Raw genomic sequence first — 13,799 nt, forward strand, 5'->3', positions numbered from 1 at the left:
TTATTGCATCCAGTTTTTGCTATTGCCACCAAAACGATCATTAGAAGAGTTCTGTTTATACACTCTATCAGTCATCTGAATGAGTGCTTTATCCACTTAGCAGAACGAGGCAAAAAAAAAAAGAAAAAAAAAAAACTCTTTTTAAACACGTGTGTGGTCCATATTATATAAAGCAGATTACCATTCTGCCCAGATTCAGTATGTTTTATCCAATGACGTCTCCTCGGAAGGCTGAAGTTTATACCTTGGCTCTCTCCTAGTAGCCATTCACTCTCTCGATCATACCCTCACTTCCTCTCCTGTAAAGTGGGCTGCTGACCCCCCCCCTTCGAGTAGAAAGTAACAATCAAGGATTATGAGATAATTTGCATAAAGCATCTAGGAGAAAGGTAAGAGTCTGCTAGTGTTTTTTCTTTTTTGCTTCATTTCCTGGGTTGTTGATGGAGAGCCACTTAACAACGCCGTGAGCATTCTCCTCTAGGAGCAGCATCGATGAACGCCAATTTGTTTTGAAACGTGTACAGAGGCCTCGTCCCTTGAGTCCTCAATACATAGGTCACAGGTGAACCACACACACGTTTAAAGTTGGGTAACAGAAGAGAGATTCTAATCTCCGCTGACATTTATTACATCCATTGTCAGATGATCTGGAATATTAGGAAACACTAGGAGAGAGCTCACTGGCCTTCCGGAGTGGCATGAGAGGACTTGGCTGTTGAAGTTCAGAGAAAAGCTATCTGCATGTATCAATGAGCCCCTTATTAATATTGCATTAAAGGTAGTCACATTCAAAGTAAAGCATACATAAACCAGATTAAACAGATGGTCAGTTTGGGTAGCTCTTAGGGTGCCCACTTAGGAATGGCCAGTGCCCTGTGGTAACTGTCTCTGGAGGAGGCTCTGAGTGCCACCGCCCGCCCATCCTCCCATGGCCCGTGTCACTGAGCCCCACAGGAGCCTCCCAGATGCCTGTGTGCATGGCAGGGCAAACGAAGCCACAGTCTTTCCAGTCTCCTTGGTATCTTATAGTGCAATGGTAGGTTCAGCCAGAGTTCATGCGTCTGAAGTTTCTTCAGCACTTTGAAAGTCACTTCAAAGATTGGATCCATTTTTGAGAAAGTGACTTTTCAATGCAGGAATCACTGGGAAAAACATCCATCTGCCAAAGATCCTATCTTAAATGGCCGAGCATGAGCTTCAGGGGCAAGTGGCAGAGCAAAACCAAACGGGGGAACGGTCAGAATACTGAGAGATCGGGAAAAGGAACATATTAATGAAAAAAGAATGTCCTTAGCACAACTGCCAGATTTGATTTCCGTGTGTGGGAAATCATTTTTCCTGTGTTCACTGTGGAGGTGCGTGTGAGCCACACTGGAGGACTAGAGACAGAGTGTCTTCTGTTCTCCCTTGGTCATTTGGGTGACCTTGTGTCTGCTGTGGGGTCCCTACTCCCCGGGCCCTGGCTGAGGCTCCAGCCTGCGGCCAGCACTGCCTAAGCTGACTCAGCCCTTGGCGGGCTCTCCCATGTTGTAGAGCTGCCTACATTAGCACACGCATTAGGGGGCTTTGTGTCTTTTTGTGTTTGTTTTAGCTTTCATTAGTACCTCCTGCAGAGGCTCTTATAATTAGCCAAAAGCATTCCTCCATACTCAATTTCTGCCTATTAATTAACATTAGGCTCTGAATTTAAGGGCTCCATCTGAAGTTTTAGTGAGAAACAGGCCTCATCCATCCCCAAAATGAACTTTCTGGGTGGGTAAAAGGTGATTTTTTTTTTAAATGACTTTGACAAAAATACTCAAAGGCCTAGGATAAAATGGAGAAAAAAATGGAAGCAAGACATTTAGGTTCATCTCTCTGTAGATCTCTTATCCTGCACCTAGTATAGTGTCTAGAATTTTGTGTCTAGGGATCTTTCTGAGAGTGATTTGGTTTCTGAGCCTTTGTAAAACCAACTCTTTATAATTAAAAAGGAAATTTTCCTCTGGAATGCACCCCCATCACATGCAAGACTGTAAAGAAAGTCAGTTCTTAGACTTTAAGATTTGAATAATAAAACATAGGAAACAGATTTCTTTTCAGCTTGTTCAGGAAGGCTTGCTTATTTTCTGGGATTGAGTAGACGTTACTTTTATTATCAGTCCTCACTACGTGTTTGTGCACTTGAACGACAAGTAGATGCCCGTTTTTAACTAAATAATGCGTATCTTTTATTTTGTGTTTTAACAGCTTCCTACCGTCTGTGTATCTGGCACAAAAGGACATAAGTTTTCACTCGGGCACTTGAGTAATGAACAATGTGTCTTATTTAATTTACGTGAAGGATTATAGTATATCTAAAAATGTTCCAAAATTGTGACTTGGTACCCTCAAAACGAAAACACAGATACTTGATGTGCATAGAAGAGCTGGTGTGTTAGTGCATCCAAATGAGTGCTCAGCACAACTAAGTAAATGTTAGTTAAGAGTAAATTGTAAAAACCATTTTCACTCCAAAGGAAATGATGACATGAAATTATAGCTCAGCCCTGGCACTCGGTGTCGGTAGACAGGCAGTTGGCATTTTTGTTCGCATGGCTGGGTCTTCCCAAGAATTGTTCCCACGTCTGCAGTTACTGAATTTGTATGTGCAGTTAGGGCATTTGCAGCCAGGGATGTTCCACACTTCTGTTTTATCTGTGACAAGCTTTTCTCTTGAATGGATCTTATCCTAACTTCCTTATTCATAAACTAGCGTTTGCAAAGCTGTCTGGGATCTCTGTAAACAATCAAGCTCTCTCCGTATCTCAATATTTCTCCCCACCAGAATTTATTGCCATGTACACTTACGAGAGTTCTGAGCAAGGCGATTTAACGTTTCAGCAAGGGGATGTGATTTTGGTTACCAAGAAAGATGGTGACTGGTGGACAGGAGCAGTGGGCGACAAGTCCGGAGTCTTCCCTTCTAACTATGTGAGGCTTAAAGATTCAGAGGTAAACCCACATTAACTGTTTACTCTCCCTTTCTGTGCGATGATTCTCTCGGCGGGGAGTCGCCAATATTTGATGGTGGAACACTGTTGATGGGTTTTGCTGTGTTCCGGGAACTTGACAGCGGATACAGAGTGCCCTGTAATTGTTTGAACTGGTCATTTGGTGCTGCAGGGTAAGCTTCCCACAAGCAGAAGAACCCCCTGGGGCTGAGCAGAGGCTACCTCTCTGGAGGCTGGTCTGAGAGAGTTAATGTTCAGGGTTCATTTCTATTCCTGCATGCGACTGGCTTAGGGTTTAGAGCGAATGTTCTTGGTTGGGTCTTCAGGGTCACTGATCTGGGATACCCAAAGAAAGACACACAGCAATATTTTGCCCATGTAAAACAAGAGGATTTGGGTGATACTGGCCCCAGAACATGGGGTGGTAGAGAGTTTCTACAATTGATACTTTTGCACGTTGGGAAGACACAAGATTTAAGAGATCGATAACACTTTTGACCAGGCCTTATTAGAATCTCAGGCCCATTGATGAGGGCCTGAATTTATTCTAACTGCTGTTCTCCTTATGAATTGGAAATGAATCCCATTGTTATGCGGGGCCTTAAAAATCCAATTGCAGAACAAGAGGTCTTGAGGCAGTGCAGAGTTCAATGAAATGGTGGGGTGAGCCCACCACCGGGGTATTGGGAGCCTGTCTCAGAGTGACCAATTTCAAGTTAGTGGAGAATTTCAGGGTGAATCAATGTAGTCATTTAACAGATCCATTGCACATAAATAAACCACAAGAATTGTCTTTTTTTTTTTTTTTTTTTTTTAAACCTGCTTTCTCAGGTGTAAGCCAGTGGACAGAGTTCCTCTGTCATTGGAATGCCAGCAGGAGGGTGTACCTTGGGCTGATCCACAGGCCCTAGTACCTGCAGCTGCTTTGGGAGCCTGGAGCCTGACCCCACAGTGTGGTCCCTCCCCTTCCTTTCTCGCCTTCCCTGCAGTGCCCAGAAGCAAGTTTTTATTTTGCTTGGGTTTTGTTTTTTCAGGGAGTGTCTTTTTAGCTGTTTCGGTTTTGGGGTTTTGTTTTGTTTTGTTTTCCCTTGCTGTGGTCTTGAGAGCAGCTTATTGAGACTCCCAGGAAAGGATTTGCATGAGTCTGCTTACCCTTAGAGAATTTGGCAGAAGCATGGTAGAAAGTGCTTCTCTCCAATGCAGCAGTGAATTGTCCTCTGCAGACCTGGAGAGGGGAGAATTAGGGTTTTCTCCAGGAATCCAGTCGGATCCAGTAAGAATCATCCAGATGATATTTCAGGGGTCACAGGGGAATAACTAAAACTAAACTCAATTTCTACTGCTAGGCGTGAAGAATCTTAGAGTGACTACCTTTTGGGATCAATTGAAAGACCAAAACCATTACTTATATTGTATTTTGATAAATCATAGTTTGCTATAAAAAAAATCTGAAATCAGTAAGTTAAAAAAGAGACTGACATTTTTAAAGGTAAGCTGAATATCAAGGTGCTTTTTTAACCATGGCCTTAAATTATGAGCCACAGAAGAACCAACGAAGCTAAAGATTTTGCACAAACATTTGGCTACATTATTTCATAGTGATGAGAAAAATCTAAAAAGTCAGCTGTTTCATTTTCCTTGGGTACAGAGTTCAGCGTATAAGGAAAATTTCCTGCTAAACCCAGATCCAGCCTCAGATACCAGGCTTTCCCTCTGGGCATGGGAGAGGTTGTTCTATCCTGGCTTCCCTTCTCTGTAGGAGAAGGGCTGTGGCACATATCCTGGGGCAGCTTTTCTACTGCATTCCTGAGATGTGCCAGGACAGAACCAGGCCTTCTGAGTATGTCTTAGTTTATGTGCTGGCTCTGGTGTTAAAAAGGGAGCACTCTGGGGCACCCAACTGGCTCAGTTGGTAGGGCATGTGACTCTTGATCTGGGGGGTCGTGAGTTCATGCCCCACGTTGGGCATAGAGCCCACTTAAAAAAAGCAGGGGAGCACACTGACGCTATTTGGACTCATTCACTGGGTGTTGCCAAATGCCTTTGTTCCTTTTATGGCTTATAGGGAGTTATTATAAGTCCATACTGGGAAAGTTAACTGGTCATTTGGAATCTTGTTTCATTAGTATTCCTTTATTTTGATACGCAGCCTATAAAAATAGCAAGGCAGATTGGTATTATATATTTTGTTAATACAGAAATCATAATCTGAGTAAAGATTGTAACTCAAACTTGCCCTGGTAAATGGTTATTAAATTTCAATAACCAAAATAAAGGGACCATGATGGCTTAGATGAATGGCATGTTTTTATTCTTACAGTAACTGTCATTTACTTTATTAATAAGCCTTTTGTTTTGTTTTGTTTTAATTGGAATACTTAATTTACTGCCAGATAGGGACTCAAGAATGAAAATCAATTCAGAATAAAGCACTTTGTAATGACAGATGACAGTCTGGCCCCTGTCCTGTCTCAAGGTCTCTATTGGCTTGTTCAGCTGGTTTAAAATTCCATGAGTACCCATAAAGGAATTCAACCCCAGAGCACTTTTGGAACAATTAATCGTTGCAACAACAAAAATATGGTCTGCTTCTATGGATTGTGCATCCAGCATTGATAGAGGAATTTCAGTGTTTAAACAGTGTAAGATTTGGGCAAAAAAGATACACAGGCGAGTAGCTGCCTCTGTGGATAAAGAGGTGAATGGGATAGGGGAAGGCGTGTTTGAATTGCCATTGTGCTGTTTCAATTATCTTTTTTTTTTTTTTAAGTAAAAAGATAAAGCTCTAAAGCAAATGTAGCAAAATATTAATATTTTATGTAGCACATCTGGGTGTTGGGCTCTGGATGTCAGAGTCTCTGGAGTTTTATTGTGTAAAATATTCAGTAACCATTTGAACATAAGCATGAGCTCAGTGTTTAGGACATAGCCTAACAGTCTTCCTCGCCCGGCACCCCCTGTTTGGTGTGACTCAGGGACAGGATGCACCTGTGCTACACGCAGACAGTACCTGAGCCGTCTGGGATCCTATACTTGGCTCACTTCTCTCTAAAGAAGAGGGCAAAAGCTGTGTGTTTCAAAGTACTCGCTTTGTCCCATGTTTTCCTGACACACATCTGATGTCAAGAGATAGAGTTGCTGCCGTGTTTCCCCAGAATGAACCAGGGGGCTTCAGGGGCTCAATCGGGCTTGGGTCATCATTGATCGTGTTTTTAAGTTGCATGACCAAAACTCTTCAGTATGCAAATGAGACCTTTTGCTCTGTTTTAAGGGCTCTGGAACTGCTGGGAAAACAGGGAGTTTAGGAAAAAAACCTGGTAAGTTGCAAACCCTGATGCTTATTTTTCAATGTTTTTGAATGTAATTGATAGTTGCTCCCAACCTTTTGTTCATTAGGGCTGGAAGCCTAAAAAAGACAGACAAAAGAATCTTAAGAGCAGTCAGAGTTTATCCTTTTATTGGAATCCATTAATAATGTGTACGTGGTTATGAGCGATGTCTGTTGCTTCACACATGGGGTGTGGTGGGGGGGACACTGCTAGACAGAAGGTTCTCTTGGGTTGTGAAGTAAGTCAGGCAAGGTGGTGGGGAGTCGTAATGCGTAGAAGCTCTAAAAGTAATAGGACTGCTGCATCCTCGTTCTCTTGGGAGGTCCAGGAGGCTCCTTCCCTCTCCTGATAGCACAGTTCGGTCCCAGGACATAAATAGTGGCAGAAATTCAAAGAGCAACAAAGTAGAGGTCCCCAAAATGAATATTTGGAAGCCGTAGGGCGGTTTTCATCAGGTACACATTTGAAGATGCAAAATTACAGTCATCCCTCTGAATTTAGTGCTATAGTTTATTTAAGCAAAATCACACGTTCTGCAAATAGTACCACGAAAGAGAAGGGAAAGAAGCAGAGGTGAAATAACATGGTTTGTCTGGCACGCCTTCCTCCTGTAGGTCACTGGAGCGTTTTTTGCTGTTGTGTCCGTAGGAGATGAGGGGTGGGGAGGGTCCCCGGCAGGCCGACAGGGGGATCTGACGTTTCCATGTCCAGTGCTCAACCACAGATGGCCTGACCTGGCGGGGGAAAGTGGGCTCTCGGGCTGCCATAGGGTATTAATCAGACTCCAGACACTGGAACATGGGGTCAGATCTGTGTTTTAACTGTGAGTGTTTTACATTTTGAAACTGTCATTCCAAAGGGTCCAGATGGGCTTAACTTTATACTGAAACCAGGGGGCCGCTCCAGGACACCAAAGACAGAGAAGAATGCTGGGGGCAGATTGCTGGCTGGGGCACGCCAGGTCCTTTGAGGAGCAGAAAAATCTGAGGCCAAATAGGACAGTGATTTGGACTTTCTCCAAACCAAAAACTCTTGGAATCTAGAGGTAGCCATTGGCATGTCAGGGGAGAATTCCTACCCTAGCACAGAGTTCCCAGCTCGGGCTCTCAGTAGGGCCAAGGTGTATGGAATCTGGCCTCTTTCTTACTTGTCCTGATCTCCCTGGAGCATCGGGCCGGGCCTGCCCCCGGACAGCCTGGCGCACCCAGCATGGTGATGGGCGGCTGCTACTGTGCGTTCCTGAGCACGAGGAAGTACAGTCAGGGGACAGGGGGCCTTTTTCCCTTTTTCCTTTCTTTCTTTCTTTCTTTCTTTCTTTCTTTCTTTCTTTCTTTCTTTCTTTCTTTTTCTTTCTTTCTTTCTTTGTCTTTACCTCATCCCTTCTTTCTTTCAAGATCTATTATGATGGGGAGAGAGTGTGGAGGACTAGAATGGTTTGCTCTGCATTGCTTCTAGAAGTTCCAAAAGCAGTCACTGGATACGCCAGGATTCAGTCAGACAAGGATTTTGGTTTGGTTTTGTTTTGTTTTTTCATACTCGACCTCCTGTGCCAATAGAAACGTACTTTTCAGAGCCTGGTCTGTGGTACTGCTGGGATTTTTCCCATGAGATTTTTAACATTCAGGGAAAGTAAAGAACTGTTTAGGTTTTTTGTTTTTTCCTGTGCTAAACTGGTTTTTGCATAAAATTCTCTTCTTAACTCCAGATTTTTTTAAACTTGAAATAAAAATAAACCTGCATTGACATGATTCCTACCTGATATCCAAGGATCCCCCTTTGTGTGAGCCACAAAGACAGTGGTCATGTGGGTGGGGCTAAGCGTCTAAAGCCACAACCTGGAAATCAGCTAGCGCCACACTCCCAAAAGTTTCTGGAGAATATAGAATTCTTCTTTCTACTTACTTGGCAGGTGGGAAAGCTCCACTTGAGTTCCTTTATTCACTTGCCCACCCTTGAATGTGCTGTGTGCTAGCTCTGTGGGGTGGAGGGTGGCGTGCAGAGGAGCCAGGCCCTGCTGTGGGCAGCAGGGTGTTGGCAGCAGTTGTGGTGGGGGAGGCTGGGACAGAAAGTACGAGAATTGGGGGCAAGAATGGGGTGGAGGGAAGTTGGTAAATAAGTTCCAAGAGATGATGAGGAAGTCCTAGAGCAGAACCAAAAGATCACCCGAGCCCTTGAATGCTGCATCTGGGTCATAGGTCGTGGAATGGGGGTAGGGGGGATGAATGAACCATCTACATTTAGTCTCTACCAGCCCAGGGCATTGACTTTGATGACGTGAATCTGTGAACCCGGGAGGTGGCTGCGTCTTCCTAGAATTTCTTCTCCTGACTGTAACACTGTGCCACGATGTTTGATCTTGTTTTTCAGAAATTGCGCAGGTTATCGCCTGCTACACAGCTACTGGTCCCGAGCAGCTCACCCTGGCCCCTGGTCAGCTGATTTTGATCCGAAAAAAGAACCCAGGCGGTTGGTGGGAAGGAGAGCTGCAAGTTAGTGTCTTTTCCATTTGTTTAAAATTCTGTCTGAATGTGAATACTCAAAACCCCAAAGGGATACGATTTCATCGCACAGTACACATAACCCCACCACCACCTCATCCTGCTCTTGGATATCGAGAGATTCCACATCATCTGAATCTATGTGTTTGTTTCCTGAGCGTTGGACAGCCAGTAGCAGAATTGTGAGAGCTAAGGATTCATTGGAAGATTTATCCAAATTTGCTTGACTCCTGAATTCAGATAGTGAGTGGTGGGAGCGTGAGAGGTCAGGATGAGGGATGTGGGCAGAGTCCTTCTCAGGGGTCATGGCATTATAGAAGCGGAGATCTATATAAATGTAAGGTGTGGTACAAAAGCTGCATGTGCACATCACAACATGCTTGGTTCCCATGTGTGGAGTGTGTGTGTGTATGCATGCATGCGTGCACATGCGCATTGTATGCGTGTCCTCAGTTCACTGTTTTGTCGAGGCAAATTTGGGTCAAGGAAGTGAGGATCTATACTGTGGTGAGCTGAAGAAATGAGTACCTCTATATGATTGGAGGGCAGCTAGTTAAAAAATAAAGTGCCAGCAGAGTACAGGGTGAGCCAGGGGACTAGAGAAATGTGTCTTGGCCAGAATGGGAAGTCGGAGATTAAACTTCCTCTTGGGCAGCCATAAAACCTGTCCAGCAGGGCTGACCACATTGACCTTCCAGGCTCAGGAATCTGACCTCTCGGGTCCTGGAATCCACTCCTCTTCATACTACTGTGCTGGCATCACCTGAGGCTGCCTCCAGGTGCCCTTCTTCCCTTCCCAGCCCCACACTTACTAGTCTTACCAGCCATCAGTGACACCTCCGCTCCAGCCTCATTGCATTTGAAAACAAGGACCGCTCCAGACTCTCAAACCTCATTGAGAATAACATGCTAGTTATTGTCTACCTAGTGCTTGTCTACCCACACCCCACTCCCTTCTGCTCCCCTAGTGCTTGTCTACCCACACCCCACTCCCTTCTGCTCCCCACCCTTCCCCCACCCCCCACAGCTGGCCACGTCCCACTTCCTCCAGAAGTGACATCTTCCCCTGAACTGTGGTGGTCCCGACGCCCACACCACTCTTGGTATTTAACATTGTTGTCGATGATATTCGCGTTTCACACATATTTCTTATGTCACCATGCAGGTTATCAGCTTTTTGAAGGTGGTAACCATATTTTTTCATCCTCACGCTCCTAGCACCTTGCTCAAAAGGGAGTTTTGAACGGTTCTTGAAATCCACAATAAAGTGGGTGAATTGCCATGCGCAGGAGGGCTTCTGGTGCCTCAACCAGAGGCTCTCTCATTGTGGATACACAAACGAAGAAATTGCCAGTGAGCTCAGTGTTCTGCCCTTGTGAAAGTGCAGGGCTGAGGCGTAGCAGAGTCATTGCAAGCCATATGGCGGCCTACTGGGTACAGGAACACGTGGGGACTTGAAAATGAGAGGCTGCAGTCGTGGGCGGATTCACTGTAAAAATAAAAGCTTTAGTCCTTGAGCCAAGGGCACGAAGTCTATCAGACCACAAGGAAGGGGAACTTGATCCGCATTCTAAAAGTAACCCAGATGGATCCTTCTCCGTAATTTGGCAGGTGGGAGGGCAGAGTAAAGGTAGAGGAAGTTTGCTTTGAGTTTTATTTTCTTATTTTTGGAACTGGTAACATATTTGCATGGTTTAAAATTCAAAAGTGAGCAAAAGGGGATATGAAGTGTCTCCCTCCCACCCCAGTCCTCAAAGGCAACTGTTTTTACCAGAGTCTTGCTCCTAGAGATGCTGTGTGTATGTGTGTGTGCATGTGTGTGCACATGTATGAATCCTTTTGAGTTCTCTGTTCCCATTGGCATAGTTGGGTGCTCGTAGCGCTTCTCGTGATTCCCAGCTAGGGGCCCCCATCTCATAGAATTGCAGATCTCAGCTCACCACCTTGGTTATAATTTCTTCCATGTCGTATATTACCTCTTTCCAACAACACCCAGCATGTAAACACTCACTAAATGGCTCTCGTGTTGAATTGGATTGAAATGAAGGAGAAAAGAATGTTAGTGCAAAGCGTGGCTGCAGCCATCGTGTAGGCCTGGTAGTTTTTGAAAACAATGTCAAGCTTAGACTCTTTATGTTCTGTGTGTATTGCACGCGTGTTGCCTCATGTAACCCATAAGAGCGCAGGTGCGAGTGTGAATATTGGCTTACCACTAACTGGCTTGTAAACCTGACACTATCAGTTGACTTTTCTGGGCCTCACTTTTGTTATCTGGGAATCGGAAGTAGTAATAGTATTCTCCTCCTGGGATTGTGCAGGTAAATGCATATAAGATGCTCGGCGCAGAGCCGGACTCATTAGAAGTACCCAGTGACAGTTACCTGCTATTCTTAGCAGTATTTTTATTGTCATCATTGTCACTGTTACTCATCAAATCCCTCCGTAATGTTGGCACTCGCCATCACCTCTGCGTCACCTGAAAGTAACACGTGAGAGCCAACGCAGTGTGAGCAGTTGCCTGTGCCAGACCTACCACGTCACACTGAGTTGTGACCCACACCGTCCAGCCTATGCAACAACATTCCCAGCTCTGCTGGCCGATGACTACTACACTTCGAATTTTAGCTACAGTGTTTTCATTGTGTAATACAGGAACTCGGAGGTTCTACTGTTAATGCCAGTTGGTTTGTAGTTTTCTGTAAACTTTAAGTGCTCTGTTGTGAAGCAGACTGTACCCTGAATGAGGATGAACCTTTTAAGCATTTTGATGTAATTATTTTCTTACTAGGCCCGTGGGAAGAAGCGCCAGATAGGCTGGTTCCCCGCGAATTATGTAAAACTTTTGAGCCCTGGCACGAGCAAAATCACTCCAACGGAGCCACCTAAGCCCACGGCGTTCCCGGCAGGTAGGCAGCATACGATCTCTACTTGGCAAATGGTCTGCGGGTCACGGTAGTCTTTCACTCGGTTTTCTCACGAAGGATCTTAGATTGCCTTTCACATCTGCTTGTGAACACTTCTTGTACTTCCCGGGACCGATACCCAACTACTGTGATATGGAATATGTTTTTCAAAAGGACCAAGTATGTGAGCAGCTTGGCTGTTCTGGGTACAACAGAGCCCTTGTTGGACTCTCTTCCTAAAGGAGTCATGAATGCTATGGCATTAAAGCCAGATTTTTCTCTTGATTTCCTTCCAACTATTTAAATTGGGATTTGGGCTAGGGGGTGAGGGGACAAAAAAGAGGCTCCTAAAAATAAATGGCTGGGGTCTAAATAGGTCAGGAGATGGAGCTGGAGGCCACGGGGGTCTGTTGGTTGTAATGTGCTGCTCACTGAAGACCAAAATAACTCCCCTGTGACATTTCCTGTGAACAGAGGGGGCTTCGCTTAATGGGCAGGATGTTGCACACGCTCTCCTAAAGGGCTCAAAAGAACAGAGGGCACCGCGACTGAGCCGCTTGGCTATTTTCTGACTGAAGAGACCAAATTAGATGCTTTAGTAATATCTGAGATGGGCGAGGTTAGGGGAGCAGGAATCTGCCCTCGGGTCTTCAAGCCACCCGTTCTTGGGTGGCATTTGCGGAAAATGTAGAAGTTTTTGTTCATGTCTGTGCTATACGTCCCCAGTGAAATCAGATTAAAACTTGGCAGCCTTGGCAAGAAATGAAGGGATTGGCAAACCAGGGCTGTTCCCAGCCCCAGCTGGGCCTCTCTGCCTGAGCCGTGGCCTCCTGTGGGCGGAGGGTGTGGTGCCAGCTGGACCTCCTCTCCCTCGGGGAGGCCTGGCAGGAGCCCCTTCATCAGGTTGGTTGAAACCCACAGAAATCATTTGCTGAAGTGATTCAATTAGCTGGAGAATTTGAAAAAGCTAAAGCCATAGATAGGCTGGTTAAGGAAGATTAATTAAGACGCCCAGCCTGACGGTGCAGACTTTATCTAAAGTGTTGCTAAGGCCGGGAAAGGAAAACGATTTAGCCTCCCATAGGTTTGAGGGAAAGCGGGCATGGAGATGTCTTCCTTTGAGACAGAATTCTGAGCCATAAAGATAATAGGAGAATAGAACACTGATTTACTTTTCAGTAGGATTTGGATTTGTGGGGGCAGCGGGGTGGGGGGTGGACATCAGATGATTAACTACCTTCCACTTTTAAGGGGGGGGGAGAAAGAAGCAGAGCAATGTGGTGAAGCCCCCGGGGTGCACAGCCGTCCTGGGCAGTCGAGCCGGCTCCCAGAGTCTGCATTTCAGGGGCGCTCCCCTCCGCCCACATAGAAGCGAGTCCGCGAGCCTTGGGTCATCGTCCTAAGTTTTCCGCTGATGAGCACACACGAGACAGAGGAAGGTGTCGCGCCAGCTAAAGACTTAGCGCGAAATCTTGCCATGGCCTTGGTCTTTGTGTCCCCCGCCTTCGTCCGTCGCCCTCGCTCGGCGAAGCCCAGCAGAGCGGACCCACTTAATTGTGCCCCGTCCCGAGAGAGAGACAGAGAGAGAGACAGAGAGCGAGCGAGCAACAGTGGCGTCGGGAATGCCTAACGAGCCCCCGTGGCCCTCACGCGGCCCTGTCTCCCGCAGTGTGCCAGGTGATCGGCGTGTACGACTACAGCGCCCAGAACGACGACGAGCTGGCCTTCAGCAAGGGCCAGATCATCAACGTCCTCAACAAAGACGACCCGGACTGGTGGAAGGGCGAGGTCAACGGGCAAGTGGGGCTCTTCCCCTCCAACTACGTGAAGCTGACCACGGACATGGACCCAAGCCAGCAATGTAAGTGCCCGGGTGGCTGCGCTGCCTCTCCTCTCTGGTTCCTTTCGGTCGGACGTGCAGCATTGCTCTGATTCTGCTGAGCTTCGTTTGCAGAACTTTAAAAGCCAGACCATTGCTGCATTCACCACAGTCTCTTTGAAGACCTTCTGTAATGCGAGACTTTATCTTGCGGGGTTGTTTGGTTTGGTTTTGGTTTTGGTTTGGTTTGGTTTTTTTTTTTTTTTTTTTTTCATTCC

At 45.9% G+C, this 13,799-nt stretch overlaps 1 protein-coding gene across 6 annotated transcripts in view; it reads left to right on the forward strand.

The window, feature by feature from the left end:
* Positions 1 to 13,799, forward strand: part of ITSN1 (intersectin 1) — a 216,032-nt gene that overhangs the window by 149,645 nt on the left and 52,588 nt on the right. For 4 of the 6 annotated variants that reach the window (XR_013368767.1, XM_077879068.1, XM_077879069.1 and 1 more), the window contains exons 24-28: positions 2,807 to 2,973; positions 6,244 to 6,289; positions 8,669 to 8,790; positions 11,588 to 11,705; positions 13,372 to 13,563. Coding sequence is in view for 5 of the 6 variants with exons in the window: in XM_077879068.1 (XP_077735194.1) it covers positions 2,807 to 2,973; positions 6,244 to 6,289; positions 8,669 to 8,790; positions 11,588 to 11,705; positions 13,372 to 13,563 (645 nt within the window). In the remaining variant the exon portion in view is untranslated. The remainder of the gene's footprint in view (positions 1 to 2,806; positions 2,974 to 6,243; positions 6,290 to 8,668; positions 8,791 to 11,587; positions 11,706 to 13,371; positions 13,564 to 13,799) is intronic. The other 2 variants (XM_077879070.1, XM_077879071.1) reach the window with 1 other exon arrangement.

This window comes from Canis aureus, chromosome 30 (assembly GCF_053574225.1).
Source record: "Canis aureus isolate CA01 chromosome 30, VMU_Caureus_v.1.0, whole genome shotgun sequence".
NCBI lineage: Eukaryota > Metazoa > Chordata > Mammalia > Carnivora > Canidae > Canis > Canis aureus.